The sequence below is a fragment of the Eulemur rufifrons genome, chromosome 30, assembly GCF_041146395.1.
Source record: "Eulemur rufifrons isolate Redbay chromosome 30, OSU_ERuf_1, whole genome shotgun sequence".
Lineage (NCBI taxonomy): Eukaryota > Metazoa > Chordata > Mammalia > Primates > Lemuridae > Eulemur > Eulemur rufifrons.
In genome coordinates, this window is record NC_091012.1 from 108940650 (window position 1) to 108968288 (window position 27639).

General features: G+C 38.3%; 1 protein-coding gene across 5 annotated transcripts in view; it reads left to right on the top strand.

Moving 5' to 3' along the window:
• The window catches only part of CASK (calcium/calmodulin dependent serine protein kinase), a 363551-nt gene that overhangs the window by 331293 nt on the left and 4619 nt on the right, over window positions 1-27639 (top strand). For 3 of the 5 annotated variants that reach the window (XM_069464106.1, XM_069464105.1, XM_069464107.1), the window contains 6 exons: window positions 296-331; window positions 2000-2196; window positions 10466-10581; window positions 17964-18044; window positions 18150-18230; window positions 20736-20938. In XM_069464106.1, coding sequence (XP_069320207.1) covers window positions 296-331; window positions 2000-2196; window positions 10466-10581; window positions 17964-18044; window positions 18150-18230; window positions 20736-20938 — 714 coding nt within the window. The remainder of the gene's footprint in view (window positions 1-295; window positions 332-1999; window positions 2197-10465; window positions 10582-17963; window positions 18045-18149; window positions 18231-20735; window positions 20939-27639) is intronic. The other 2 variants (XM_069464108.1, XM_069464109.1) reach the window with 1 other exon arrangement.

Sequence of the window (27639 nt, forward strand, 5' to 3'; positions counted from 1 at the left end):
TTTTAATAGGCTATTTCACATGCAGTGGCTTTTGTGTTGAAGATGCTGAGTTGTTTCTTAAGAACACATTTTCTCTCTGCTTAAACTTACCTGCTTTCTTCAGCTTGCTGCTAAATGGCCTGGGTTTGATTTTTTGGATAACTCAACATTACTGAGAAATGGAATAATGTATATTATCTCTTTACAACTTAAATCTAGCTCATTTTTTAACCATATTGTAACAGAACACACAAATTACCTTGTACTCTTGAAAAGTAAATGAAAATTTTTCTCCTGGGTTGGCTTTATTCTGCAGGACTTGCCATCAACTACCCAACCAAAAGGACGACAGGTGAATAGATATCCTCTATAGAAACTTCTCTAAACTGAGCTGCTAATAGCCAAGCCTTTATTAACCCTTTCCATCCCATAATGTCTGCATTTTGGACCATAACATTTGAGCATTGAGAGCTTGTACCATTTCATTTTAACACATTACACATAACTAATACTCTATAAAGATTTTTTTCCTCACATCTTTGTAGCTGTGATGGTTATTGTAATTTCAACCTGATAATTTTGTGTTGATGGTTAAGAATTCGGCCTTCAGGGGTCTTATGGGTGGAAAAGAATTTTAAAGGTTACAAAATTCTTAGAATTCTAAGAATAACTAAAAAGTACATGTTGATGAACATTTTTAAGCAATAATTTTCTGAAGTCGAAAGCTTTTTCTTAAATTTGTATTTACGTGTCTATTTCTAAAAGCCATTTGCGATGAAAAATAAGAAAAAGAACATAAATATCTCGGCTTTATCTCCTGATGTGCCTGTGTTAGTTCAAACATGAAAAGTTAAGTGCTGTCTAACACTAGCAAGTAACTTTCAGATTGCCAGCACTTTAAAGATATAGATTTTAGGTACAAATGCAGAGACTTGTTAATTTTATAGGCTGGATTGCTAAAAATAAACAGAAAAATCACACAATGGTTCCAAAGCCTTCAGGTTGGTTTTACAGTGACTTAAACATTAATATTTAAATTTAATTTCAACAGATAGAATTTTTATGAGATTTTTATCTTGAAATGCGGTATTAAAAATTAATCAGATTTAGAGCTAAGATTTGCATAAGTGAGCACCTGATAGAATTCACCCACAGTTTAATCTTAAGACTGCATGATTAAGATTGCAACATTGGATATATAGTATCTTATTTTAAAGCATTTAGAAATCTAGTAATTCATAAAATGTTGCTATGATAATCCCTTGTATGCTAATCTGTTTCTTAAGCAAATTCACATGTCATAAAACTCAGAGCCTTGAACTATGCATGTCTTCAAGCTCTGTGCTGATTTCAAGTGTTACATTGGCAAAGCTAGAGTTCAAATTTATTTTTATTCTCTCAGAAGAATAAAATACAAATAATATGACAGCTAAATCCTTTTTTAAAAATAAAACTATTTTTAAAACTTTCTTATAAAATTGTTTGAGTTACATTTAAGTTTATCAGCAGTGTGTAGACACACTGCCAGTTGTCATGTAAGGCATTTTACAGCAAGATACCAACGCAGAGTTCTTGCTAGTTTTATATTGTGTGCTTCTTTAGGATTAAAACCTAGCCTGACTGCTAGTATTTATGGCTTAAGGGCTGCCACATGGTCATGACAACTTAGCTATAACACCAACATAACCAATGCAAGTTTAAAAAATAGTAGGCATACTTTTCTATAATTATAGGCCTATTCTGTTATAATAAAGGCATAAATTAAATCCGTATTTTCATCAAATAAGTATTTCACGTGTTCCTTCCAAATAAAAACAGCAAACTTTTAAACCTGTATACATCAAAACATTGTTTCTAGTGGTAGAAGTTTTTTGTGTCATATTTCCACGCATCGTTTTCTGCTTTCACCATCTGATGTCCTGTTTGTATTGTAAGTGTTGGTGTGTGGTTATTTAATTAGAGCTAACTGTTTGCCTTCACATCACTATGGCATCCTTTCTTACAAACTCCTGTTTTATAGATCTATGTAAGAGCACAATTTGAATATGATCCAGCCAAGGATGACCTCATCCCCTGCAAAGAAGCTGGCATTCGATTCAGAGTTGGTGACATCATCCAGATTATCAGTAAGGATGATCACAATTGGTGGCAGGGTAAACTGGAAAACTCCAAAAATGGAACTGCAGGTCTCATTCCTTCTCCTGAACTTCAGGAATGGTATGTTTTTGTTGTATTGCTTTGTTTTGTAATAAAAACGAAGCCCTGCCTATCCATTTTTCAACTTTATATTATTTTATAGTACAAAACCTGTTTGACATATTCAAATAGGTTTTGCTTTAGTAGCCAAACAAAATTCAAATTAGTCATCCAAGAATTATAAATCCTCAGCATCTAGTGAGATCCTAGTTACAGAGTCAGGGCTTCGTTTTACATAAAGGGAAGGAAGGTCTGGAAAGAGCTTGAGTGACTAGCCTTGGGTCAAATCGTGGTCTCACAGCAGAGCCCTCCATTTCTATATGATGTTGCAATCCTCTTAGAATGGCATTTTTAAATAACGTACCTTTTCCTTGCCCCACTACATGTTTTCATGCCCATCCCACTGCACCACCACCAAAAAACTTGGATGCCGTGATTCAGTGTCACTCAGGGTATTTGAAGATAAAATGTGCTTCACCATTAGAAGAAAAGGGCAGTCAGAAGCTTCATTCTTTACCTCTCCAGTCCTTTAAAAATGCCTTTTCTGCTAGAAAGTTTAATCTCTGAAAGCAGGCTAAAGTCGGACAGAGATTTTAGACAATATTTTAACCGACAGAAAAGGAGTCACAGATCACTATTTATTTTGATAAAAATCTATTTCTGCTATCATTGTTACAGTTTACTTTAGTTGAACCATTAATATTTTTCATAAAATGTTGATGGCCTTACCTTTGTTAGTAGTAATACTTGGGCAATATACTAGAATACATCTAGTGCAAAACAGATTAACTTATTGTCTGAGTTTTGTTTCATGTAACAAAAAACAACCATTAGGCATTCTGCCAGTTCCCCCCCCTCCACCAAATACTTGAGCCCACCTAAAAGAGACCAAAGACATTGAGTCCATAGACATTTCTAACTTCTTTTTCACCCATTTTTCTTCCTAATTAAGAGGTTTCTCAGTTAATCTCTTTTGCTCGATCACGTCTTTCAGCTATCCCATGTTTCTCAAAAATATTCATAAATTTAGAATGTTAGAGATGATGAAGACTTCAGACGCCATCATTTTACACATAAGGAAACATGAGCCCAAACAGAGACAAAGTAGCCTTCCATCTGGCATTGTCTTTCAGTCTGATCTTCAAGAAGCAGTTTAAGCATAAGCAGGAGGAAAGCAATTTCTAAGTCTTTTTAATGATGATGCCATTGTGCTGTTACTGATACTTACATTTTATAAAATGTCATCTTGAATGTTGCCTTGTGAGCATTTATTGAAAATAATTATGTATTATAGATTCCAGACATCTTCTCCCTAGTCAAATCATCTATGTAAATCATTTTCACTCATATCTAGAACTCTGAGTCCTCTGGAGGAATCCTAAGAAACGGCAGTGCAAAAAGCAAATTTATTTCCTGTTTCCTGTAATGGTAGACTAGGTTATTTGGATCAATCCTCCAGGTGAAAAAATGAAAAGTGCTGCAGAAAATACAGGTTTTAAAATGACCTTGAAAGTATTGAATATGTGAAAAGATATTAGGGAGCTCAGTGACCAATTTTTATATGAAAGCCTTTGATCAGAGTGATAAACAGAATATTGTACTACCAAATTGGCCCATTTTGCTAGGAGGGCATTTGTTATTACTGAACGCTTCTGTGCCAGACGACCAAAGTTAAGATCTAAAGCCTGTATAAGTTGGAGAATCTGTTAGAAGACCCTCCTCATTGTTAGGAGTGCAAAAGGAGAGCCCTCCAAGTTAAGAAGAAGCCAGTAAGCATGCCCTTGCTCCCCTTCACCCAGAGAACTGTAGAGAAAGCTGCCTTGTCACTGAGCAAAGCAAAATACCAGAGGAAAGGGAGAACAAACTTCCCCTGAAGAAATTGTGGCCACCAGTCCACCTCGAATGGATTTACACCCAGGTACACATAGCTTGAGACAGCCAGGGAAACTCAAGCCATACACTTGATTTGAAGTGTCCCCTTTGTTTACTAATAGTTCCAGATATCTAGTATAAACTGTTAACTAAAAAAAGTTAACAAGGTTTATACTTTGGAAAAAAGAGAGCTTTATTTCTCATAAAGGATAGCAGCCTATTGGGTGGCCATTCCAGCAGGTTGGGAAGAAGGGCCCTGGCCAGAAGCCAGGCACATGTGCTTCAAAGAAGAGACAAAAGGGAACAAGATTTTATACTGAGCAGGGTAGTCAAATATACATATTCAACAAGCTATAGGAGGTGTCATGAATATTTATGAAGGGAAATCATACGCAGGTAATTGTGCTTTTATGCACCCATCCCATCATGGCTGGCAACTTAGTTTTAAGGTGTTTCTGGGGTCCCCTTGGCCGAGAGGGATCCGTTCGGTTGGCAGAGGGCTTAGGATTTCATTTTTAGTTCACAAAACAAAAAGAAAGTTTCTGAAGAACACTTTTATCCTAACCCCCATAACCTCATCCTAACCCCCTACACAAACATTTTCCAGGGCAGTGACCAGCAAGTCAAAATCACCAGGCGCACAAGGAAAACAAGTGAGACCTGACAGAAATGACAGCAGAAACAAACTCAAACCCACTACATATATTGGAATTAAGGAAGAAAGATTTTAAAACTGGCTCACCAGATTTAAAAAAAATAATAAGCTTGTAAAATATCTTCAGGGAGCAGAAAAGTTTTTAAAATGGCATACCAGATTTGAAAAAGAACCAAATACAGTAATAAAATTAAAATCTCAGTGGTCACACACCTATTAGAACGACTAAAACTTTCTAAAAAGTTTCATCAGTGTGTAAATAGGTAAACAAATTCTGGTACATCCATACAATGGAATGCCACTCAGCAATAAAAAGGAACAAACTATTAATATATGCAACAGTATAGATGAAGCTCAAAATTGTTATACTGAGTGAAAGAAGCCAGGCAAAAAAGAGAACACACTATAGGATTTCATTTATATAAATTTCCAGAAGATGAAAACTAATCCGTAGTAACAGTGGTTTCCTGGGGATAGGGGTGGAGGAAGGAAGGGATTACAGAAGGGCATGAAGGAACTACGGGACTAATGAAAAGAATTTTCTTGATTGTAGTGATAATTTCATGGGATATATACCTGTGTCAAAACTGATGAAATTGTATAACTTACATATGTTCAGTTTATTGCCAAAAAACCTGAACTGTTATGATAAAGTTGCAAAAAGTATAGAGGGAGAAAGGGATTCTAACTGGGATGATGAGGAAGAGGCCCACTGGGTAGTATGTCCCTCAACACCTGAGTAGAACTTTGGGGCATAGGAAGCCATTCCTGGCTGAGGGGAAAGATCAATTTCCCTTTGTTGGGAAACTAAACTGGTCTCTAGAATGTCAGTGGACATACAATAATGACAAGAAAGATTTGAAACAATACTATCAGCCAGACCTGGAAGCTTTGCTCAAATATATTGCTACCAAGTCACATTTTTCACACCCTCTAGATGGGAAATCAATGTTTTTGGACCCAGATGCCTTACTGTAGACACATCAATCTAGTCCTTTGACATATTTTGGGGACCTAAATCTATCATCCCTTGTCTACAAGATCCTCACCCAGGTCATCAATAAAATGTCAAACACGTATTTGAAATTTTCCTCCAGGTTGACCTTAACCCAACATGGTTTCTGTGTACTTACTGAGCTAAAAGAAATAACACGTATTTTCTGAGTGGCTGGTAAAAATCAGTTTCATTCCTCTATCATCACACTGCATGTGACCACACCACAAATTTTTACTGAGAACTTGTTATATTTTAAGCTTAAAAACATTTATTATAAGATACTCTGTTCATTGTACCATAAGCTTCACCAGGGCAGGATTTTGTCTATTTTAACCTGTCAAACAATTCCTCAGTTCTTTCTATGTTTCCAAAGATCCTATGCCTCATAGAAGGTGTAGTTCTGACTAACAGCACATAATGACTTATACTGGAAGAATTCCCAAAGCAAAGCCATTATCAGCCTCCTCTGTATGCCACTTAGGTAATATATGGAGATTGACTTTGATACTATCATTGAGAGTTCGCAGTATTTTCCAATAAATATTATAATATCTTTCCCCCAAACAAAAATAAATAAATAAAAACCTCAATGAACAGGAGAGGGTAAGAGACATGGAAGATAATCTCTTTAAGAAAATAGAAAATAATACTTCCCAACTCATTTTATGGTGCCAGCATTACCCTGATACCAAAATTAAATAAAGGCAATTCAAGAAAAGCAAACTATATACCAGTATCCATCATGAACATATTAAAAGATATAAAAATCCTCAGCAAAATATTAGCAAATTGAATCCAGCAATGTATAAAAAAGATAATACATCATGATCCAGTGCAGTTTGTATTGGGAATGCCTAACTGACTCAACTTTTGAAAACCAATCAACCTGATCTACCATATCAACAGGCTAAAGAAGAAAATCCACATGATCATATCAATAGATGCAGAAAAAGCATTTGGTGAAATTCAACATCCAATCATGATTAAAACTCTCACAAACTATGAATTGAAGGGAACTTCCTTAACCTGATAAAGGACATCTACAGCAAACATATAATTAACCTTATTGGAAAGGGAAAAAATTTGCAAATAATATGATTGTATGTGTAGAAACTCAAAGGAATCTGTAGATAAACAATTAGATTTAATAGCAAGGTTTAGCAAGATTGCTGATACAAAATCAATATACAAAGGTCAATTATATTTCTATTTACCAATCACAAACAGAAAATAAAACTTTTAAAAGATACCATACATAACACCACCCACAACACCACAATACTGCAAAATATTCTTGCAAAAAAAAATAGAACCTGAATCTGGTTGGGCCTCTAGATTAATTACCTACCTGCAGGAAATGCAAAGGACAGAGGGGCATGCCAAAAATACCATAGATTGTTCCTATAGAAACCACAGTACAAACAACCAGTTTCTACAACATATAACTTGCAAGAATAGAGAGAGAGGAAAAGAGAGGGAACCTATAGATTTTAAAGGGATTTAAGACTATTAAGGGCCGGGCGCGGTGGCTCACGCCTGTAATCCTAGCACTCTGGGAGGCCGAGGTGGGTGGATCGCTCAAGGTCAGGAGTTCGAGACCAGCCTGAGCAAGAGCGAGACCCCCGTCTCTACTAAAAATAGAAAGAAATTATATGGACAACTAAAAATATATATATAGAAAAATTAGCCGGGCATAGTGGCGCATGCCTGTAGTCCCAGCTACTCGGGAGGCTGAGGCAGGAGGATTGCTTGAGCCCAGGAGTTTGAGGTTGCTGTGAGCTAGGCTGACGCCACGGCACTCACTCTAGCCTGGGCAACAAAGTGAGACTCTGTCTCAAAAAAAAAAAAAAAAAAGACTATTAAGGAAGAAATGATACAGTCTTGGATTTGTTCCAAAATAATCTAGAATGGGTAAGGTATAAATAAAATAAGCTATGAGTAATAATTATCAAAGCTGGGTTGTAGATAATCTGGAGTTCATTATACTATATTCTTGTATATGTTTGAAATTTTTATTATTAAAAAGTTTTTTTTAAATACCATTTACAAATCTTTTTTGATTTAAATCAACAACCTAGGAACAAATCTAACAAAGATGTTCAAGACATTTACAGGATAGATTATAAAATTTAGCCAGTGGCACGTGCCTATAGTCCAAGCTAATAGGGTGGCTGAAGCAGGAGGATTGCTTGAGCCGGGAGTTGGAGGCCAGCCTGGGCAACCTAGCAAGACCCTGTCTCTAAGAAAAAAAATAATGAAATTTTTAAAATTTATTGAAACATTTAAAAAGACATATTAAGTAACTGAAGAGACATACTGTGTTCAAGAACAGGAAAACTCAATGTTGTAGAGATGTCTATTCCTCCCAGGTTGATTTCATAGATTCAATGCAATCTCAACCAAAATCCCAACAGTTTTGAAATTTACAAGCTAATTTTTTTTTAAAGTTTACATGGAAATGCACAAGCCAGGAATAGCCAAGATGCTCTTGAAGAACAAAGAAGGACGTATTGCTCCACCAGATACCAAGACATTATAAAGCTATAATAATTAAGATAATAAGATATGGGTTACTAAAGAGAATACAGAACCTAAAAACATTCCCGTACATAATGCTTGATATATGACAGAAATAGCACTGTATAGCAGTGAGGAATGGACAGGCTTTTCAACAAGTCAAGCAGGGACAATTGGGTATCCATTAGGAGGAAAAAAGAAAAAGAAATCGTTCCCCTACCTCACATCATAAGCAAAAATCAGTTCCAGTGCATTGAAAACCAAAATGTGAAAGATAAAACTATAAACTTTGAGAAGGTAATATCAGAGAATATCTTCTGTGACAAGGAAGTTTTTTATTTGTTTTTTGTTTTTGAAACAGAGTCTCCCTCTGTCACCCTGGGTAGTATGCAGTGGCATCATCATAGCTCACTGCAACCTCAAACTCCTGGACTCAAGTGATCCTCCTGCCTCAGCCTCCCAAGTAGCTGGGACTACAGGTGTGCACCACCACACCCAGCCAAATTTTTCTATTTTTAATAGAGACAGGGTCTCGCTCTTGCTCAGGCTGGTCTTGAACTCCTAATCTCAAGTGATCTCCCACCTCAGCCTCCCAGGCTTCTGGAATTATAGGAGTGAGCCACCGCACCCAGCCAGGAAGTATTTTTTAAGATATCAAAATGCTTCCCATTAAAAAAAAAGAGTGGTAAACTTAACTAAATTAAAACTAATGTTATGTTCATCAAAAGATACCATAAAAAAAGTAAAAAGACAAGCCACAGAGTAGACTGTAACTGCAACACATATAATTAACAAAGGCATAATATCTAGATTATACAAAGAATTTTTACAAAGCAATGAGAAAAAGACAACTGTGTAGGAGGATGGTCAAAAGACCTGAACAGACACTTTACAAAAAAACGAAATCCAGTGGCCAATAAACATATGAAAAAATGCTCAATCTCATTAGTAATCAATGAAATGTAAACTAAAAACACAGTGGTATTCCATTACTTACCCATCATGATGGCTAAAATTAAAGACTGCTAATACCAAGTGTTAGCAAGAAAGTAGAAAAATAGGAACGCTGTTACACTGCCGGTGGGAGTATAAATCAGTACAACCTAGTCGGAAAATAACTTGACATTTACAATAGCACCATATGGCATTCTGATGGTGATTTTGGACTCTCCTTATATTTGACTCACTTGGGGACCACTGGTTGGGGACCACTGGTTGGCCCCCACAAGCAAAATTAGTAAGAAAGCAAAATCTTCTGTGGCAGAATCCTGAAACCAAGTATTTACTTAGATTAAACCTAAGGGAGTTTAATTTTTTTTAAGAGATGGGGTCTTGCTATGTTGCCCAGGGTGGCCTTAAACTCCTGGGTTCAAGCAATCCTCCTGCCTCAGCCTCCTCAGTAGCTGGGACTACAGATGCATGCCACTGTGCTGGGTAGAGAGCAACATTATCTCTCCTTAGGTTACTAATGCTGGATACTATGATCAAGTAGAACAAAATTATAGTTTTCTGATTGTGATTATAACTGAATTTAATCATAGCATACTTCTTTTATCTTAGAGTCGCCATGTAGTAATAGTACCATTTGTTAAGCATCTGTGTGCCTGGTCCTATTTACATTTTTTGTTCTAATCCTTTACAGGAGCCATCCAAGAAGTTCTGAGATGTTAAAGACCTTGCTGATAGAATGTTCTATCTAAGATCATGGGCTCTGGTGCCAGACCTTCCCTACTCTCCCACTTAGCTGTGCGATTTGGGGCAAATTGCTTAACCTCTCAGTCCTTCAATTCTCTCATCCATAAAAATGGTGATGCAGTTACCTATGTTGTTAGAAATAGTAAATGAATCAATACATGTAAAGTTCCTAGAAAAAGTGTCTAACAGTAAATGCTCAGTACCAGCTAATGAGTGATAAAGCCAGGATCCAAACCAGGCCTGTCTTGACTCAAAATCCCATGATCATCCCACTGTATCTCACAGCCACATGTTTAGGCTTCTAATCTGTGTTATCAGTTAGTGTATGCTCAAGGAATACAATGCCATTTTCATATAAGCCTATACTTTTAAAACCTTTTTAGGAAATTGTCATGAAAAACAAAAGAATAGGCTTTTTTTGAATGATCTGAAAGGTTGTGATGAGTATGTTTATGATGCTTCATATAAATTTTTCAAATGAATGATTCTTCTATTTTATCAGCATGAAACTATACATTAATTTTGTTGGTTTTTTTTCTTTCTTTGTGTACTAGGCGAGTAGCTTGCATTGCCATGGAGAAGACCAAACAGGAGCAGCAGGCCAGCTGTACTTGGTTTGGCAAGAAAAAGAAGCAGTACAAAGATAAATATTTGGCAAAGCACAATGCAGGTAGGGAAAAGTACAACTAGTTACTGAGGCGCTAGATTAAGCATCTCCAAAGCCTAAAGAAATATAACATTTCAATTCAGTCTTTAGAGTTCTCTGTCCAAAATATTCTGCCATACGAGATCTTCATCAACTTGTAAAACCTTTAAGAAACCCTTACCTCCAATTAATATGTTGGTTTATTTACCAGATATTTTACAGAGCTATAATTTATAGTATGCAAATGCTATTTTGAAATAGTATCTTCCAGAATTGAAAGACCCCAACATGTTAAGTCCTTCCCTAAGACCTTGAGAGTTTGCTGAGTTACCAGGATTCTTACCTCCTTGGCCGGTATTGGTCTTGAGCAGAGATACCATCCCTTCTGACTCCTCTCTGGCCCTTGGACATAGCCGCATGACAGATATCTAAGGGCAAAGGTGTGCTCTTATCAGAGAGCTGTGCTGTAAATGGTTCACTGGTTAGTTTGAAAGAGCACAGATGACATGAATGCTAATTTGGTTAGTCAGTTTTTGTGACTGGTCGTCTTCCCTCATGGTATTTCCAGGCCCCTAAAAGACCAAGGATATTACCTTAACCCTCCCTTCATACTATGTATGTTTGTCTATATGCAAGCTTGTGTTTAACTTAAGTCAAAATGTTCACTTGTTTTGTTAAAAATTGGAATCAATACCAAAAAAGCATGATCTGTCATTGCAATACAATTCCCAGAAGATGCACAGGATGTAGCTTGAGCTAAAAGAAAATGCATGGTGATACACAGAGCGGGATTTACTTATTTTCAATAACTTCTTAATATGACTCCTTTTATAAGGAACTTTTTCTGAGGAATTGAAAGCCCAGACATTGGCATTAGATTATTTCCCAAGGTTTCAGAAATAACTGCAAAAATCAAACATATGGCCAAAAAAAACAAGCAATTCTAATCATACATGCCCAATGTGACAATATAATGTTTCTGACAAATATGAAATGCATTTTTCTCTGTAGAATGTTAGAGCATGCATTAGCATTCACTAGGAAAAATTATTTGGAAACTCTGAATTGTTCACTTCTCAATCAGAAATTAAAAGTAAACATTTTGCAATGTTATATAGGCCAGGCACAATGGCTCACACCTGTAATCCTAGCACTTTGGGAGGCCAAGACAGGAAGATCACTTGAACCCAGGAGTTTGAGACCAGCCTGGACAACATAGGGAGACCCCATCTCAACAAAAAATTTAAAAATTAGCCAGGCATGGTGGCATGTGGCTGTAGTCCCAGCTACTTGTGAGGCTGAAGCAGGAGGATCCTTTGAGCCCAGTAGTTCAAGGTTATAGTGAGCTATGATTGTGCTGCTGCACCCCAGCCTGGGAGACAGACTGAGACCCTATCTCTAAAGAAATAAAAAAGAAATGCTGTGTAATGTGGAATGAATGTGAGTGGCCACATGGGTTAAGTTTAAATGGTTCAGTTAAATGAGGAGTCTTTCCCTTCACATTAGTTACAATGTATCATATTTTTATTTCTGATAATATGTATCATTTCTGATTATATACTACTATAGAGCACTAGTCTTATAGAGCACTGGTCTCATAATGGCTTTTTTGGTTTTATAAAGGGAAGAAATATTTAAAGCAGACTAGTAGACATATGTAGTAACTATTAAGTAAATGCTCAAGTAAGCTATTTAAAGAAACACACTGCAGAGCCGAGCATGGTGACATGCACCTATAGTCCCAGCTACTCAAGAAGCTGAGGCAAGAGGATCACTTGAGCCGAGGAGGTCAAGGCCAGCCTAGGCAACATAGTGAGACCCCCGTCTCTAAAAAATTAAAATTAAAAAATTAAAAAAGAAATGTTGCTTAACACAAAATGTAAGCAGTATTGCTAAGTCTCCTTAGTTGCCTTTATTTCTATCAGCTTCTAACAATCTAACACAATCGAACAGGCTCACAAGGCGATGTGTTGACATAAAAATATAAGAAATTTATATGTCTTGTAATTTTTATAACAGTGTTAAATGATACATATAGATGGCACTGAAATTAAGCCTAGAAAAGCAAAGAAACGGCTGGTTAAGGCTGTCAGTTCATCATTAGTTTTATACTCTATTGACGGAAGGTGTGTAGACATGAGTATTCAATTTGCCAATATTCTTTAATTCAGCTCTGAGGAAAAATAAGCGAATTCATTGAAATACTAGAATTCTCTAAATGCTGACAAAGAATCAACTTAAGAATTGTGCCAGGGAATCTACATCCAATCTGACAGCCAGTGTTTTCCATGGTTCCCTTTTTTGTTCTTCGGCCACCAGGGCATCACTGATCTTCTTCTGTTGTTCCCATTCTCTGATTCCTATTAGGTGATGCACTCAGTGGTCCTGCAAATGCACTTGTGAGCTTAACAGGCAGCCTGAGATAGGCCCAGGAATTAGCACACCTGAGTAACCATGCCACTTGGGCAAATCACTTAGCTCCTGTGGGCCACGAAACAACGGAGTTAGGTTAATCAATCAAGTTCCTCTTTAATTCTAAAATTCAGTGGATCTAAGGTTCTTTCATCACTGGGCCTGACAAATGGGTATCATTTAATGAAGCCAAATATTCTCATACTGTCCCTTATCTCAGGTTTTACCTCTCTGGTAAACATTGCCTATCAAAGTGGGAAAGTATTGCCTTCAATATAGAAGGCAGGAGCCTAATAGGGGTAGAATAGAATTGCTTTTCCCTCTGTCATTTGACATTACACCTCTTATCCCAAACCATTTACCTATCTAAGTTCTTGCAAACTGAAAACGAAGAAAGGTCGGGGCAGGGGCACCTACTGCCACCACTTTTTTATTATCGTCAGTATTTTCCTAACCAATGGTCTTCCAGGCATCAGAGGCTTCCTTGTCATGCTTAAGGGATTGTTCTATATGTAAGTATTTGTCACTGTATATGAGGCCCTCCTTTGCAAGAAAGTCTGGGCTCCTTGGAAGGTCCCCTTAAGTGTCTTTGTAGAACTTTGTGTTTAGGCTTATTTGTGATTCTTGAGTCAGAATATCATTGTTAGGGTTTTCTCGTCCACAAAATAATCACTCATGAGCTCTCCTGTTAGTTTCTCTGATGGAGAGAGGATGCCCAGCTTTTTTCCTGGACTTTCTGAAATATACTTCCTCACAAAGCCTAGTATTCCTTTATGCCACAATCTCTTCGGGTTTCTTCTGCTTCATCAACCAACTCTTCCACTTTGTTCATTAGAAAGTCTAGAAGAATCATTTGCTTAGTACCACCTTTACATTACAAGAGATTAGCTTGTCAGGAAGCAAAGTCAGGTATTTTATCAGTTGTTCTGCTTTTAGCTATGCTAAACGTATGTCCTAATTTGCAGAACTGCCCATATAAAGAATTGCTCTAAAATAGTAGAATACTATTACCTCCATTGGTAAAGCAGATGCTTTGAAAACTTGGGAATATTATAGTCTTTAATACCAAGAACTAGCCAGATAGGCTCATGGGCCACAGATCAAACTATGTATCTCTGAAGGATTTTTCTGGCTTTTTCAGAAGTTGATTATAAAATACAATATGATATTTGTTCTTTCCATAGTACTCAGTAAATTAAAATAAAGGCCATATGTTTTGTTCCCTGCTTCATATCTTTGAGAATTCATCATATATTGATGGTAAGATCCAAATCTTATCATCAAATTCTGAAGTTGTTTATACTTGTAGTACAAATGAAGGATGGGAACTTCGTCAACATCTGAAACAGGAACAATAATACTAGATTAGTTATTTCCATTTCTGTCAGTAGCAAATTCCACATACCTAACTAAAGCGGAATTCTGTTCAAACTGTGTTGCCTATATCTCATATCGTAAAGTAGCAGCCTATGAGCTGAATTTGACCCATAAGTAAATTTTGTTCACACACACACACACACACACACACATTTTAAAATAATTTTAATAAGTCAGGCTATTTAACATAAAAATTTGGGTTTCAGACTTCCCTTGGAAGAACAGGGAATGCAGCAACACTGGGTCCACTTTCTCTCTTAGCACCTCTGGGCTGTTAATGTCCCCTTTGAATGGACATTCTTTCTCCAGCACCCACCATCCCCACCACTCTGTTTTTGCACCTAGCCCACTTCATTCCAACCACATTAGCTGCCCAGCCACTGCAGACATTTAAGTGTGCATTCCTTGGCCCAATGCTACCATTATGCAATGCAATTTTTAATTGGAGGTGTTTACAGTATTTGAAGATATTTGTAGCTTTTCCAACTGAGACAAGGATTCGATGTTAATGGCTTTTTTATGGAAAAGATTCAACTGGAAAGTAATTACGTAAATACTTAAAAGAAGTGTCTGGAATGTTGAATTAGCTTACCAGGAAATCAGGGTAATATGAGCAAACTATGCCAGACAGTATTTCTGAATCCTTGGGAATAGATTTGATTATGATGCGTGTATTTTTTTTTACACCAAATACATTCTCTGCAAGATATAAAAGACTTTTAGCCACATACATTTGGTGCAAAAAGCATTGTTGTGCTCCTAGAAGAACTGGATCTCTATAGGCATTGAGATTCCTCAGTCCCAGGACTTCTGAAAGTCAGTTCTAGATCAAGTTACTAATGTAAACTTTTTTAAAAATTAGAAAGTGTTCATTATTTTTTTTAATGTTAGAGTCTTGAAACACCCTATTTACATACATACATATGAAACTAGAGGATTTCTACAATACCATTCATAAGTGTGTTTAAATTATGCTTAATACCACAAATTGGTACTGTTGACTTTAAAAAGTTCTTCTTTTTTATGTCTTGAATCAAACAACTCTAAAGACAACAAAAAGTGGCCCATAACCTCATTGCCCTGTTGACATTTTTAAAAATATGATAATAGTAATAGGCACACAAAATTAGAAATTGCAAACAGTACAGGAAGTGAAAAGCGAAAGGCTTCCACATCTACATTCTCTGAAGAGGGTTTCTTGTAGCGATTCCCAGACAAAATTTCTATGCATATGCTAATATATAAAACCCACTCGCTTTTTTTTATAACGATATTGTTAAATTTTTATTAAAATGAGTTTGTTTCTTAATGTGATTTATTTGCCTTGTGTTTAGAATATTGCATGATAAAGTTTATTTTGTGCATATTATACTTTTATTTTACTAATATATGAAAAGCCATATTTCAATGACCCCTGTACATTTTTCATGCTGTCTCACTCCCAATGGCCTCTGTGCATGTAAGTAACCTGTTGAATGACTATGCCTCTGTGTTTTTGACAGTTTCCTTTTATTAAGTCCTTTTTTTTAATCAGCAAGCAACTTAAAACTTTTAAAAGTTCAGTCTTTAAGTGCTCTCCTAATATTCCTTGTATCTCTTGTTTTGAAATACCCTCTTTTATTGTTTCTTAACCCTATGACCATGTGGTGATTTCATTTAGACTAGAGTAACCTCTTCATGCTACTCATTTATGGTTAAGATATTGATGTTTAACATATCTGTTCATTGTTTGTGGTGTTGATTGTTGATATCTAACTCCTTATGTGTTTAAAAAAAATGACAAGTCTTAATCTGATAGGATTAGAGTTAGGACTCTGTAGAGGGGGAGGGATGTGTATACCATTTGGAAAGCTTATGTCATCATCTTGCTCTTTCGTGAGATGCTTGATTATTTTTATATAATAAAACATATCAGCATGTTGATGCACTTCTTTCATAAGGATACTTTTTCTTGGTGGAAATATCACTCAGAGAGCAATAGGTGTAGAAAGCAATGCCATCAGAACTCCTGCTTTTATTTTTGCAACTCTCATCACTCCATTGCTACTACAGACTAGCTAGCTCTACAACAGGGAGCCTCATGTTCATTTTAATTTTGTGAATCTGCAATTCTGAACACAGAAAACATTTCTTGGTCTTCAGCTGTTGCTAGAAAATATGCTTTAAGACTTAGTCAACCTTTATGGAACCAAGTTATCAAAAGAAAACAAATGCACAAATACCCATTAATATGCACTAACCCTCACCTTAATACATTGTATTTCTTTTCTTATATATTTTGAGAATGATACTTTTTGTTTGTTTGTTTGTTTCTGATCTATTGCATTCCAGAGTATTTTATTTGGCATTTTAAGATTCTCTGCTACTGGGAAGATCACCAATGTTAAGGACCGAGCTGTTGTTCACAATCATTTGGCTGTATTGTTTCAGGGAGTAGAAGTTTCTCTTAATGATTAACTGAAACATCCCCAATTCCTTTATTACACTATGGAATCAATTTTATTGGATTTATTTCAACCCCTCTAAAATCCAGGGTTTATTCAATATTCTTTAAAAAAAAAAAAAAAGGAAACTTCAGTGTATAACTGACAGCATTTTGGTATAACCATGCAAAAAATATTACAGGAAATATAGACATATGATTTTAGCCTTTTGTGAGAATTTTCAAATGTGTGTGAGATTTGGACCATGTTGAACTTCACCAGGAATGGTCATCCGCTCAGGAAAGTTTCATATATTACTTGAAATTGTTTTTGTAATGGTGCTAAGAGGCAGGTTTCAAAAAAATACTTGCTGAAGTATTTCTTCTCAGTCTGTAGTGATTAGAGAACTCCCCCCTTACAAAAGTTTCCAAGCTCAGACTCTGCTTCATGATTCTTTCCATCCTGCCCATCCTTATCCACCACACACAGGCTGCCCAAGTAATGGCTGACAGGGTTTCAGGCCCAGGGAAGCATGTTCTGCTACTTACGTACCCAAGACTTTCCACTGAATGGATATCTAGATTACAATAAAACTTGTGAAATCCTCATTTAAAAGCTTGTGAAATGGTTACAGAATTTGACTTTGAAAGAATCTAGCATGTTACCTTCATCAACTCTGTTGAAGGAAAGAAACATGAAATTAAAGACCAGCTGTCCATGCATTTCTCATCCATCTCTACGAATGATCTGGCTGGCCCCTCTCTTGGTTAACTTTAGTTGCATTCACACTGTTTTCATGTTAGTCACTGTCTGTAGATTTTTTCTTTTTAGTATTGCTGATTTCTTAGAATTAGAAAAATATGAACAGCATGTGGTTTTGAATAATTCATATGATTTGTTGGATACTGCATGAAAAGATATGCAGTATCTTTTAGAATTGGACTTTTATGCATGTGTTCTACATATCTTTGGATGCCCCTAGTTCTAAAGTGCATTTTCATGGGCTTAAAAGTGAAATTTCCTCCCTAAAGGGTATAGACTTAAATTATATGTAAGCCATATATCATAAGTTGGATTCATATTTTTGAAGACATGATTTTAATACAACTGTAGTTTTGCCAGTAAAAGTATAATTTACCCACATGAAATATTCATTCTGTGAATTGACCTTTCTTCTAAATCTTTGCATTTTAGTGTTTGATCAATTAGATCTTGTCACATACGAAGAAGTAGTAAAACTGCCAGCGTTCAAAAGGAAAACACTAGTCTTACTAGGTAAGTTTGATTGTGTAAGTGGCTTGCTTCTGCTCACCTTCAAAACATTTTGAGAACATTATTAAGTGTTGTCAATTTTAACATTATTTTTAAAAAATGACATAGGTGCACATGGTGTTGGGAGAAGACACATAAAAAACACCCTCATCACAAAGCACCCGGATCGGTTTGCGTACCCTATTCCACGTAAGCAATGTCTCGATCTCTTTTCATTATATTTTTCCTATCACTTTTTTAACTTTAGAGTATATATATTTTTTGATTACATAAGTAGTAACTGTTCGTTGTAAGAAATCTATAAAATCCAAAAAGAACAAAGGAAAAAATGAGTTAACAATAATTCCAACTCTACTTCCCCAATAATAGGTACTATAAATATTTTACTGCATACCTTTCTAGGCTTGTCTTAGTACAAATATATATATAGTTTATGTGTATGTGTTATGTTTGTGTTTTTTTAATAAAATTAGGCTCATTCATTGTGTTTGTAACTTAATTTTTCTAACAGTATGTCATAAACACTACCTCGATGAATTATTCTTCAGAAAAACAAGTTTTAATAGTTGTATAGTTTTGTCTGTCTGATATGACAATATTTTCCTCAGTATCTAAATTATTGACTTTTTATCACTTTTAAAACCCAATCAATGTGCTATCAGTTGTTTGCTATAAAGAATTTAAAATCTGTAAGATTTTTAATTTCCCTTCTTGTCTATATCTTATTTTTAACCTCTTGTCCTCTTCATTTCCTTAACCGTAAATGAAGTAATTCTCGGGTTGTGACGATGATTTGAGATCATGTGTGTGAAGCACTTAGCAGATGGAGGATAAGTCGTCCATCTTACCACTATCATTTTATTATTATCATCATTATTCTAAAGTTTAAAATTTCAATCCCAAAAGCTTTCTAGCAGATAGAGCTCTGTTCAGGGTGGGAAGAGCTAAAGGAGAATGATTTCTTTTAAGAGCAACAGGAGAAAATATAAAGATTGGCTCCATCCTATAGGGCCTTCAGATGCCTTCCTGAAGCAATGTCAACACCACTTACAGTTATCTGTACACCTCAGAGAGCCAGGAGGCTTCAGAAAACCACCCTCATTCTAGAACCCTATCTGATTTACACAAGAAAAGAAGTTTACCAAATATCATTTCATTTGGTGCTATTGGCGCTTTCTAGTTAAACACTTTAAAATGTTCTTTTAATTCCCCTTATGTCTAGATCATGAATACAGCAAACTCAGCTAACATTTAACAACTTCTTGACCACGTAACAATTGAACTTCCATGTTATTAAGTGGCCAGTTAACTAGCTTGGTTTTAAAACTTACCTTTGCTGACGTCAATCATGTCTACTCTCTAAAATATTTTACCCCAGATGTGTATATAACATATATTTAACTACTGAGATGACTGAAGATAGTACATCAATATATGATGCCATTTCTTCAGCTTTTGAAGTGCCTGGAAAAAGGGTTCCTCTTTAAAATGTCCACATTTTGACATCCGTGAGCACTTGGCAGTTCTAATAGTCTAGCAGGAAAGGGGGAATTTCCTACTGGTTTGGGCTCATGTACACAGCAAAGAGCAGCATAAATTTGTTCTTGCTCAAGGAAGGAAGCAAAGAGGAAGGGAAAAGGAAGGAAGGAAAGAAGAAAAAGGGAAGGAAGGAACAGAGAGAGGGAGAATTAAAACAAATGTTCCTGGCTCATCTAGAAAAACTTTTCTTAAAGTGTGTTTTGCAGGATACTGGTCCTATTAGTATCCACAGAACTAGGGTTATTAGCATATACTTGAGTATACACATACTTAGGTGAGGGGTGGACAAACCTTTTCTGTAAAGGACCAGATAGTAAACATTTGAGGCTTTGAAGACCCTGTAGTCTCCGTCACAGCTACTCAGTTCTGCCGTTGTAGTATGAAAGCAGCCATAGACAATATGTAAACAAATGCGCATAGCTGTGTTCCAGTAAAACTTTATTTGCAAGAACAGACGGCTCTTGTATTTACACGAGCCAGTTTACCACCTCTTGGTTTAGGTCTTTCATAGTAATTATGGCCACGTCTGGCTAAGGTCATTGTGTTTTCAATATGGTGTGCCTTTTGCTGTATTCTAACATTCTCTTTTTGCAAGATGCTTTAGACCAGTACTATCCAATAGAACTTTCTGTGATAATGACAGCATTCTGTATCCACACTGTCTAGTACAGTAGCCATTAGCCACATGTGGCTACTGAACCCTTGAAATGTGGCTGGTAAGACTGAGGAACTGAAATTTGAATTTTATTTAATTTTAATTTATTTAAATTTAAATAACCATATGTAGTTTTCTATTCTTTTGTCCCCTTTTTTTCTTTCTGCTCAAGACCCAACTGCATTAAAGCATCCAGTGAGTTATGTTAATCTTGGGTCATTTCTTCTGGGCTGGCCCACCAAGGGATGAAATATATCTCACCTAAGCTAAAAGATTCACCAAACCAAACAACTCACTGGCTGCTGTGGTCTGATGTACACAGAAAAATGTGGTTTCTAGAATTTAGTTCTACAAAGCTACTGGGGGTGAGAACAGGGAATGTGCAACATACACTAAAGAATCCACAGCTTTTAGGAAGACATTGGGTCTCAATAAGTCTATTGGGAACATAAGATCATCAGCTCAGCCTTTTAAGCCTCTCGTGACATGTGACTTTGCAGATACAACCAGACCTCCAAAGAAAGATGAAGAAAATGGAAAGAATTATTACTTTGTATCTCATGACCAAATGATGCAAGACATCTCTAATAATGAGTACTTGGAGTATGGCAGCCATGAGGATGCCATGTATGGGACAAAACTGGAGACCATCCGGAAGATCCACGAGCAGGGACTGATTGCGATACTGGACGTGGAGCCTCAGGTAATGCCTGGCCACCTCGAACCACTAACATCCTGCCTGCATGTGGATAAGCTCAGATTGTGAAATCAAAAATGCCATCAGAAAGTCGTGGGTCACATAAGAATTTCATAAACTATAGGAAAGTATCAGTAATCAAGGCATCGTGGGTTAATAGTTTAGAATGCAAGGGGTGGGGAACCTGTGGCCTTGGGGCCACTTCTGGCCTTTCTGGATCCTTGAGTGCAGCCTTTTGACTGAATCCAAATTTTATAGAATAAATACTTTTAATTAAAGGGATTTGTTCTGTGAAGTTTGGATTCGGTTGAAGGGCCGCACTTGGGGGTCTGAGGGCCACATGTGGCCTTGACGCCACAGGTTCCTCACCCCTTTAGGAAGCAGAGATTATTCTCTTAAAAGGTTTATTATACTCGGAAGCTCAAAAAAAAAAAAGTACCTGATTGAGTCTATGCCTTCCAAAAATCCTACAATCATCTGACCTCAGGATGAGACTCTGGCTGTTTGTTATCACAACCAGGGACCTTTCCTCTCGGTACAGCTCACGCTGGACCATCAGAGCCTCCACCAGCAGCTTATGTTAATCACCAGTGAGACTGATCCTGAGGCCTGGGTCTAAAACACAGCGCTAGCTTTATGAAAGCAAGCATGAGTGAGCCCAGATGTCAGGTGGAGCAGAGATGGAACCCCATGGTGGCTCTCAGCCTCTGCCATCTCCGTACCTGAGGACAGTGCCTGACCCTGAGCTAAAACTAGGAGAGAGATGGAAAACTGGGAGAGGACGCAAAGGAGAGCCAGACAGAGATGATTAAATGATTTGTAGATAAGTCTTATGCAAGAAACAATAGGAATTATTAAATTTGAAAAAGAGAAAGGTAAAGTCTTTGCTGACAAGCTGTTTTTTCATCCCTGAGTACAAACCAAGTAGAAGTGGGATGTAAAGCATGGTAGGAAGGATTTGGGAGTTGTAGGTGTCAGGGTAGGTTACAGAAGAGGCTTGTGGGTGCCCTTGTGACTCCTGGGTCTGCCATTTCTAAGACAGATCTGTACCCAAACTGCCTTATCACTTAGAAGTAGAATCAGGCCGGGCGCGGTGGCTCACGCCTGTAATCCTAGCACTCTGGGAGGCCGAGGCGGGTGGATCGCTCGAGGTCAGGAGTTCGAGACCAGCCTGAGCAAGAGCGAGACCCCGTCTCTACTAAAAATAGAAAGAAATTATATGGACAACTAAAATATATATATACAAAAAATTAGCCGGGCATGGTGGCGCATGCCTGTAGTCCCAGCTACTCGGGAGGCTGAGGCAGGAGGATCGCTTGAGCCCAGGAGTTTGAGGTTGCTGTGAGCTAGGCTGAAGCCACGGCACTCACTCTAGCCCGGGCAACAGAGTGAGACTCTGTCTCAAAAAAAAAAAAAAAAAAAAAAAAAGAAGTAGAATCAGTCCACCACCTGCTGAGATGGTAGACCAGCTCCCTTCAAGCAGGCTGTTTCATCAGGAGGCTTGCCTGGCTATTGTAAGCAGGTTAATCCCTGTTCAGGGGCTACAACATAAGACTTGGTCCCCTAGCCATCCCCAAAGCAAGGACAGAACCTGCATAGCCAAGGGTCTGTGTGACCTGGGGCCTGACGGCTCAGTTTCTGGGTTCTAAATCCTAACTCGTGGCCAGTGGGTTCACCCATTTCTGTTTTACAACACCTGATGGGGTTCTTGAACTTTGAACTTTGGAAATCACAAAAAGATCTGGTTAAGGGGCTAGGGAGGAGAGCAACAGTAGGGTGAACACAATAGTTTACTTAACAATGAACTTGGACCTATATAGAACTAAATATATAATGTGTACCACAGATTGACTTTTGTTTAACTACTAATCCCTCCTTACTAGGGATTGGAAAAATCTTCTGGCCAGGGGTGGCTAGAGGCAAAGTCTCAATCCTGGTCCTGGTCTTCGACATCCTCTCCTTGGGTTCCACACTGGTCTTCACCTGAACGTCGTTTTCTGCTGGTAGTAATGTCTCTAGCAGTATGCTGGCTGCAGGGCTCCTCAGACTCCCTCTGCATTACCTAAATCCACTTTCGAGGGCTTTCTGCCTTACCTGCCACCGCTGCTGCCGCCACCACCACCGCTGCTGCTGCTGCTGCTGCTCCACTCATAGCGTCCAGCTCTCCCTGTCTCCTTGCCCTTGCACAGCCATGCATTGCTCTGCACTGCTGAGCGGGAGACACTTCTCTCGACCTCCTCAGGACACCCACAGCAGTTACTTTACCCATTGCACTTGGCTCCAGAGCACCTCCTCGCCCCGGCTGGGCACACTCTCCCCTGCTCCCCTGACTGCTGGATGAGCTCACCTGCACCCTTCTCTCCTGCTTCCTCGGTCCCCACCTCTCAAAACTGTGATCTCTCGGGTCCACCTAACCCAGAGGGTTGGCCATAGGTGTCCTGGTCTCTGCCTGAGCCTCTTTGGGCCAGTGGTCCTGGGGATGGCGATCGCCTCGGTCCTGCTCTTCCTGTTGGTCTGCTTGGCCACTCTGGTCCCAGGCTCTCCTGCCCGGTCCAGCCTCATGCCAGTCCTGGTCTCACACTGACCGTTGCATACTACAGTACAGCTTGGGGTGTCTGCAGTCTGCACCGACTGGGCTTTACCCTCAGGCTTTCCTGCCCTCAGCCCACTCTCTCCCTATCTGGGCAGGGCCCTCATCCTGTCTCCAGGATGCCCGTGGCCATGAGCAGCTTGTTTCAGGCACAGCCTCGTTGTTTCAGGGAGGCTCTTTCCTTAGGACATTTTTCTCTGTGCCCCTTTCCAATCCCAGCTTGTTAGATTAACCCTTTTACTGTATCTCACGGACAGTTTGATCCACCAAACTTGTATTAAGCGCTTATTATACACCAAGCACCGGGTCAGGAGCTAAGAATACAATTCGGAAGACAAGTTGGTGAAGATGAAATTCCTTCCTCGATATACATCAGAAACTGTCCATAATAGAAATAAATGCCTTGTGGCATTTTTAAAAATCCTCTCACTTCATGTGGACCATAGAAAGACCACCTAACACTGGTGTTCAGTTCTTTTAGAGCAGGTCTAATACTTTGTGCAATCTTATTTTAGACAATTAAGGCCTACTTGAGCACGTATGTAATGATACTATATGATAAGATGTTGTGGTCCAACTTTAAAACTAGAAGACCATGATAAAGACATTAAACTTAAAAAAAATTAATAACCTGGCTTCTTATAAAATAATAATAGTGTTCTTACAATGCTTTATATTTTGCCAAGTGTTATTACGCCTTACCTAATCCTTGTAACCCTATAAGATACAGATCACTATCTACTTTTGTAGATGAAGGTACCAAGGCTTAACATAACTGTGACTCAACTAAGGTTTTATAGCCAATTGAAAGTGAGGTTTGATCTTGAACTGTGTTGGTTGTCTTATTTTCATTTTTTACAATAAATCCCAACCTCCTCTCACTGTGCCATCCTAGAAGAGATAGCCCTGGGAATACTCAAGATGGTCCTCTTTACATGTAGTAGTACAATTTAAATCCTAATTTTTTTAACGTTTAGAAAAATCTATAAGGCAGTCAAACCTGAGAAAAACTATAGAATGTATTTTGCATGGAAATAAGGCTATGGCTCAGAAGATCATCTGTGTCCCTAAAGCTAAAACTGTAATAGCTCCAATGTATGATCAGAGCTTAATGTGACAGTTTTAGATTTTAACTTTATTCTGATGTATCCATTTACAGCATTAAAAAGTTAACAATAGCAGAATATTTGTGGTTCTGCTTTTGCCCACAGAGACAAAGGCCATCACCAAGAAGTAGCTTACAGTCTTGTTAGGAATGTGTACTGCAAAGCAAGAGCCAGCTTCTGAACCGGAAACTATTTTGTTAAATCGGTTGGCTCTCTTGATATTGGCTTGGGGGTCGCTGTGCTCTTCCTAAACCCTTAGAATTTTGTACAAAATAACTCAGATACGTTGCCCCTGTGTAATTTTTATGTTTGCAAACCAGATTAGGCTTATAGATATCTGCATCTTAGACACTTGGGTCAAACTTGAGGATGGTAATCTGAGATGAATTATTGGCCACAGCTGAGCCATAAAATCAATTTTTGGCCCCACAGAACTAAAGAATTAATTTAAAATGTTCAGTTAATGTTACTTTGCCTATTTGAATCCAGCATGTTTTCAGTGATCTTTCTAGAGTGTACTCTCTCTCCCTTACCTCCCCTTCCCCTCCCTCCTTCCCTCTCTCTCTCTCTCTCAACCTTTCTGGGATTCAGAGAGAGAGATTTGCCTGTCAATATTAACAAATTTGTGTCTCATCTTGAATCAGGAAGAGGGTGTAGAGTTCACCTTTTAGGTCACCTATTAACTGCCAAAGAGAGGGGAATCCTTGTTAGCAGGTCCATTTCCTGTCCCTGAAGTAACTCTGAACCTTAGCTGGGCTGAGGCTGCACCAAAAATGGCACCCACCTGAGACCCATAAGTGGAGCAGAGTGTGGGGACAGAGACCTTCAAGAACAGATGAGGAAATGTGTGGTGACTCTGCTGAAGATATGAGGCCTACTAGATAAGAAAATCTCACTCAGCATTTGAGGCATCTTAGAATTTTTGAAAATACAACAATACAAGATAGAAATGGGAAATGAAAGCCATGGAAAGGAGGGGGAGGCAGAGATCCTAACGACAGGGGCTACTGTACTTACTGTGATAAACATTAAATTTGGCTCTGAACTTCCTGGCCACCAAGGCAAAACTGGGAATCAAGGAGTATAACCTGATTCTTAGACACAAGAAGCCTTTGGCAATGTGACAAACATGGCCCTCATTGATGGTTTTATGCAGCAAGTGTAGAACAACCCTCACGTGTTTATGGATATAGACTTAAGAGATGGATAATCGGCAGGGAGCTAAACTAATATTTTCCAAGGAGTTTGTTTTCTGCTGTTGTAATATGATAGCAGGCTAGAACTGAAAACATGCAAAGGATTGGGTAGCTAACAGGCTGGGTCACTGAGTGGAGAAAAAATTTCATGCCCAGTGCGTCATCCTTGACTTCATCCGCTGCTTCATCCGTGGGTTCTGTTCAGCATCCAGGCTGCGTGGACTTCCATCTGGCACTCGGAGTAGCTTCAGGGAGAGAATCAAATGAGATTTTTTTCCCCATCTCAGTTGCCCAGAAGCTGGCTACGGGCGGGTGTGTGTGTGTGTGATGGGGTAGAGTGATAAGAAAACCTTCTGTCTCTTCTGACGCTGTATTCACCTGATTATGAGCATAGGAAGGAAGGAAAAAAGGCCCAAGATAATATTGACAAAAAGGACATTTCTAAATGAGGATCCCTTTTAGCTCAATTGAGCTATATATGGACTTTTTCATGATGTTTGTTCCTTGCTAAAGTCTTCAGTCACAGAAGGATTGGCAAAGAAGCTGCTAGTTATGTCTTTCAAAAATTAACATTTGCAAGCTCGAAGAGCTTTCTTATGACAGGAATCTGAGTCTGTGACTTTAACAATTAAAGAACTTTGATGGACAGATACAATGTGCCAGGCTCCCTTAACCCCCAAGAAGATACTGTGTGACCAAAATTCAGAAATAGAATCCTAGTGAAAGTGAGCCTTGCACTAAAAAAAGAAAGAACCTTTAATATCCAATTTGTTTCTTACATGCCTGTATGTGCAAAGAGGCCAAGAGAGTCCCTTCAGCCAAGAGAGCAGAGTGCGCTCTAGTTGAACCTGCTTCAAAAAACAAGATAAATTTTAAGCAAATTATATTTACCGTTTTTACAAATTTTATCATAAAGGCAGTTTATGACAGGTGCCATATTGGGCCTGAGGGAGAAACTGAACAAGACGCGGTCCCTGCCCGCAAGGAGTATACTGGCTGGTCACCGGGGACCTGGGTTTCCAGTGTGATGGGTACTTCAGGAGCACACAGGAGGGGCCCAGAGCTCACAAAGAACTTTCCAGAGAAAAGAACGTCAGTACTGAGTTCTAAAGGACTACTCAGCCAAGCAAAAGGGAGAGTGGGGAAAGGGAAGAGGGGCTGGGAAGTCCCGACAGAGGGAGCAGTAAGTAAAAAGGCCAGGAAAGCCGGAGAGAGTCTGGCCCTTTCTGGAACTGAAAGTAGTTCTTAGTAAGGCCAGTCCATGGAGGGGAAAGGGCAGAGAGAGGCTGAAGAGGTTGAGCACTGGCCCTCTTGTGAGGAAGGGACCTGACATTCATGCTGAGGAGTGTACATTTTATCCCGAGGCCAAGTGGGAGCTATTAAAGGATTTTGAGCAGGGGAGCCATGGGATTTGCATCTCAGAAAGATCATTCCAATAGCAGGGTGGAGTATGGACTGGAAAGCAGCAAAACTGGAGGCAGGGCAACCAGTCTAATTACAATTACAATAAACCAGGCAAAAAATGGAGCCATGGGAATCAAGCAAAGCAAATAAATTTAAAGACCATTTAGAAAGCAAAAATATGTGAGCAACAGAATAGACGTGTTAAATTCCATATAAAGGGCAGCAAGATATCACCCGCATGCATAGGCATTAATTATATGTCAGTTAATTATGAATTGAGTACCTATGTATTGGGTTTTGTTCCTTGGAAGGGAGTTTGTAATCTCCAAGAGTGTGATGGAAACTGACGCAGTAATCCCTTAGCAGAAGCAGCTCCTACAGCATCTGAATGCAGCTTTGCAGTGCATCTAT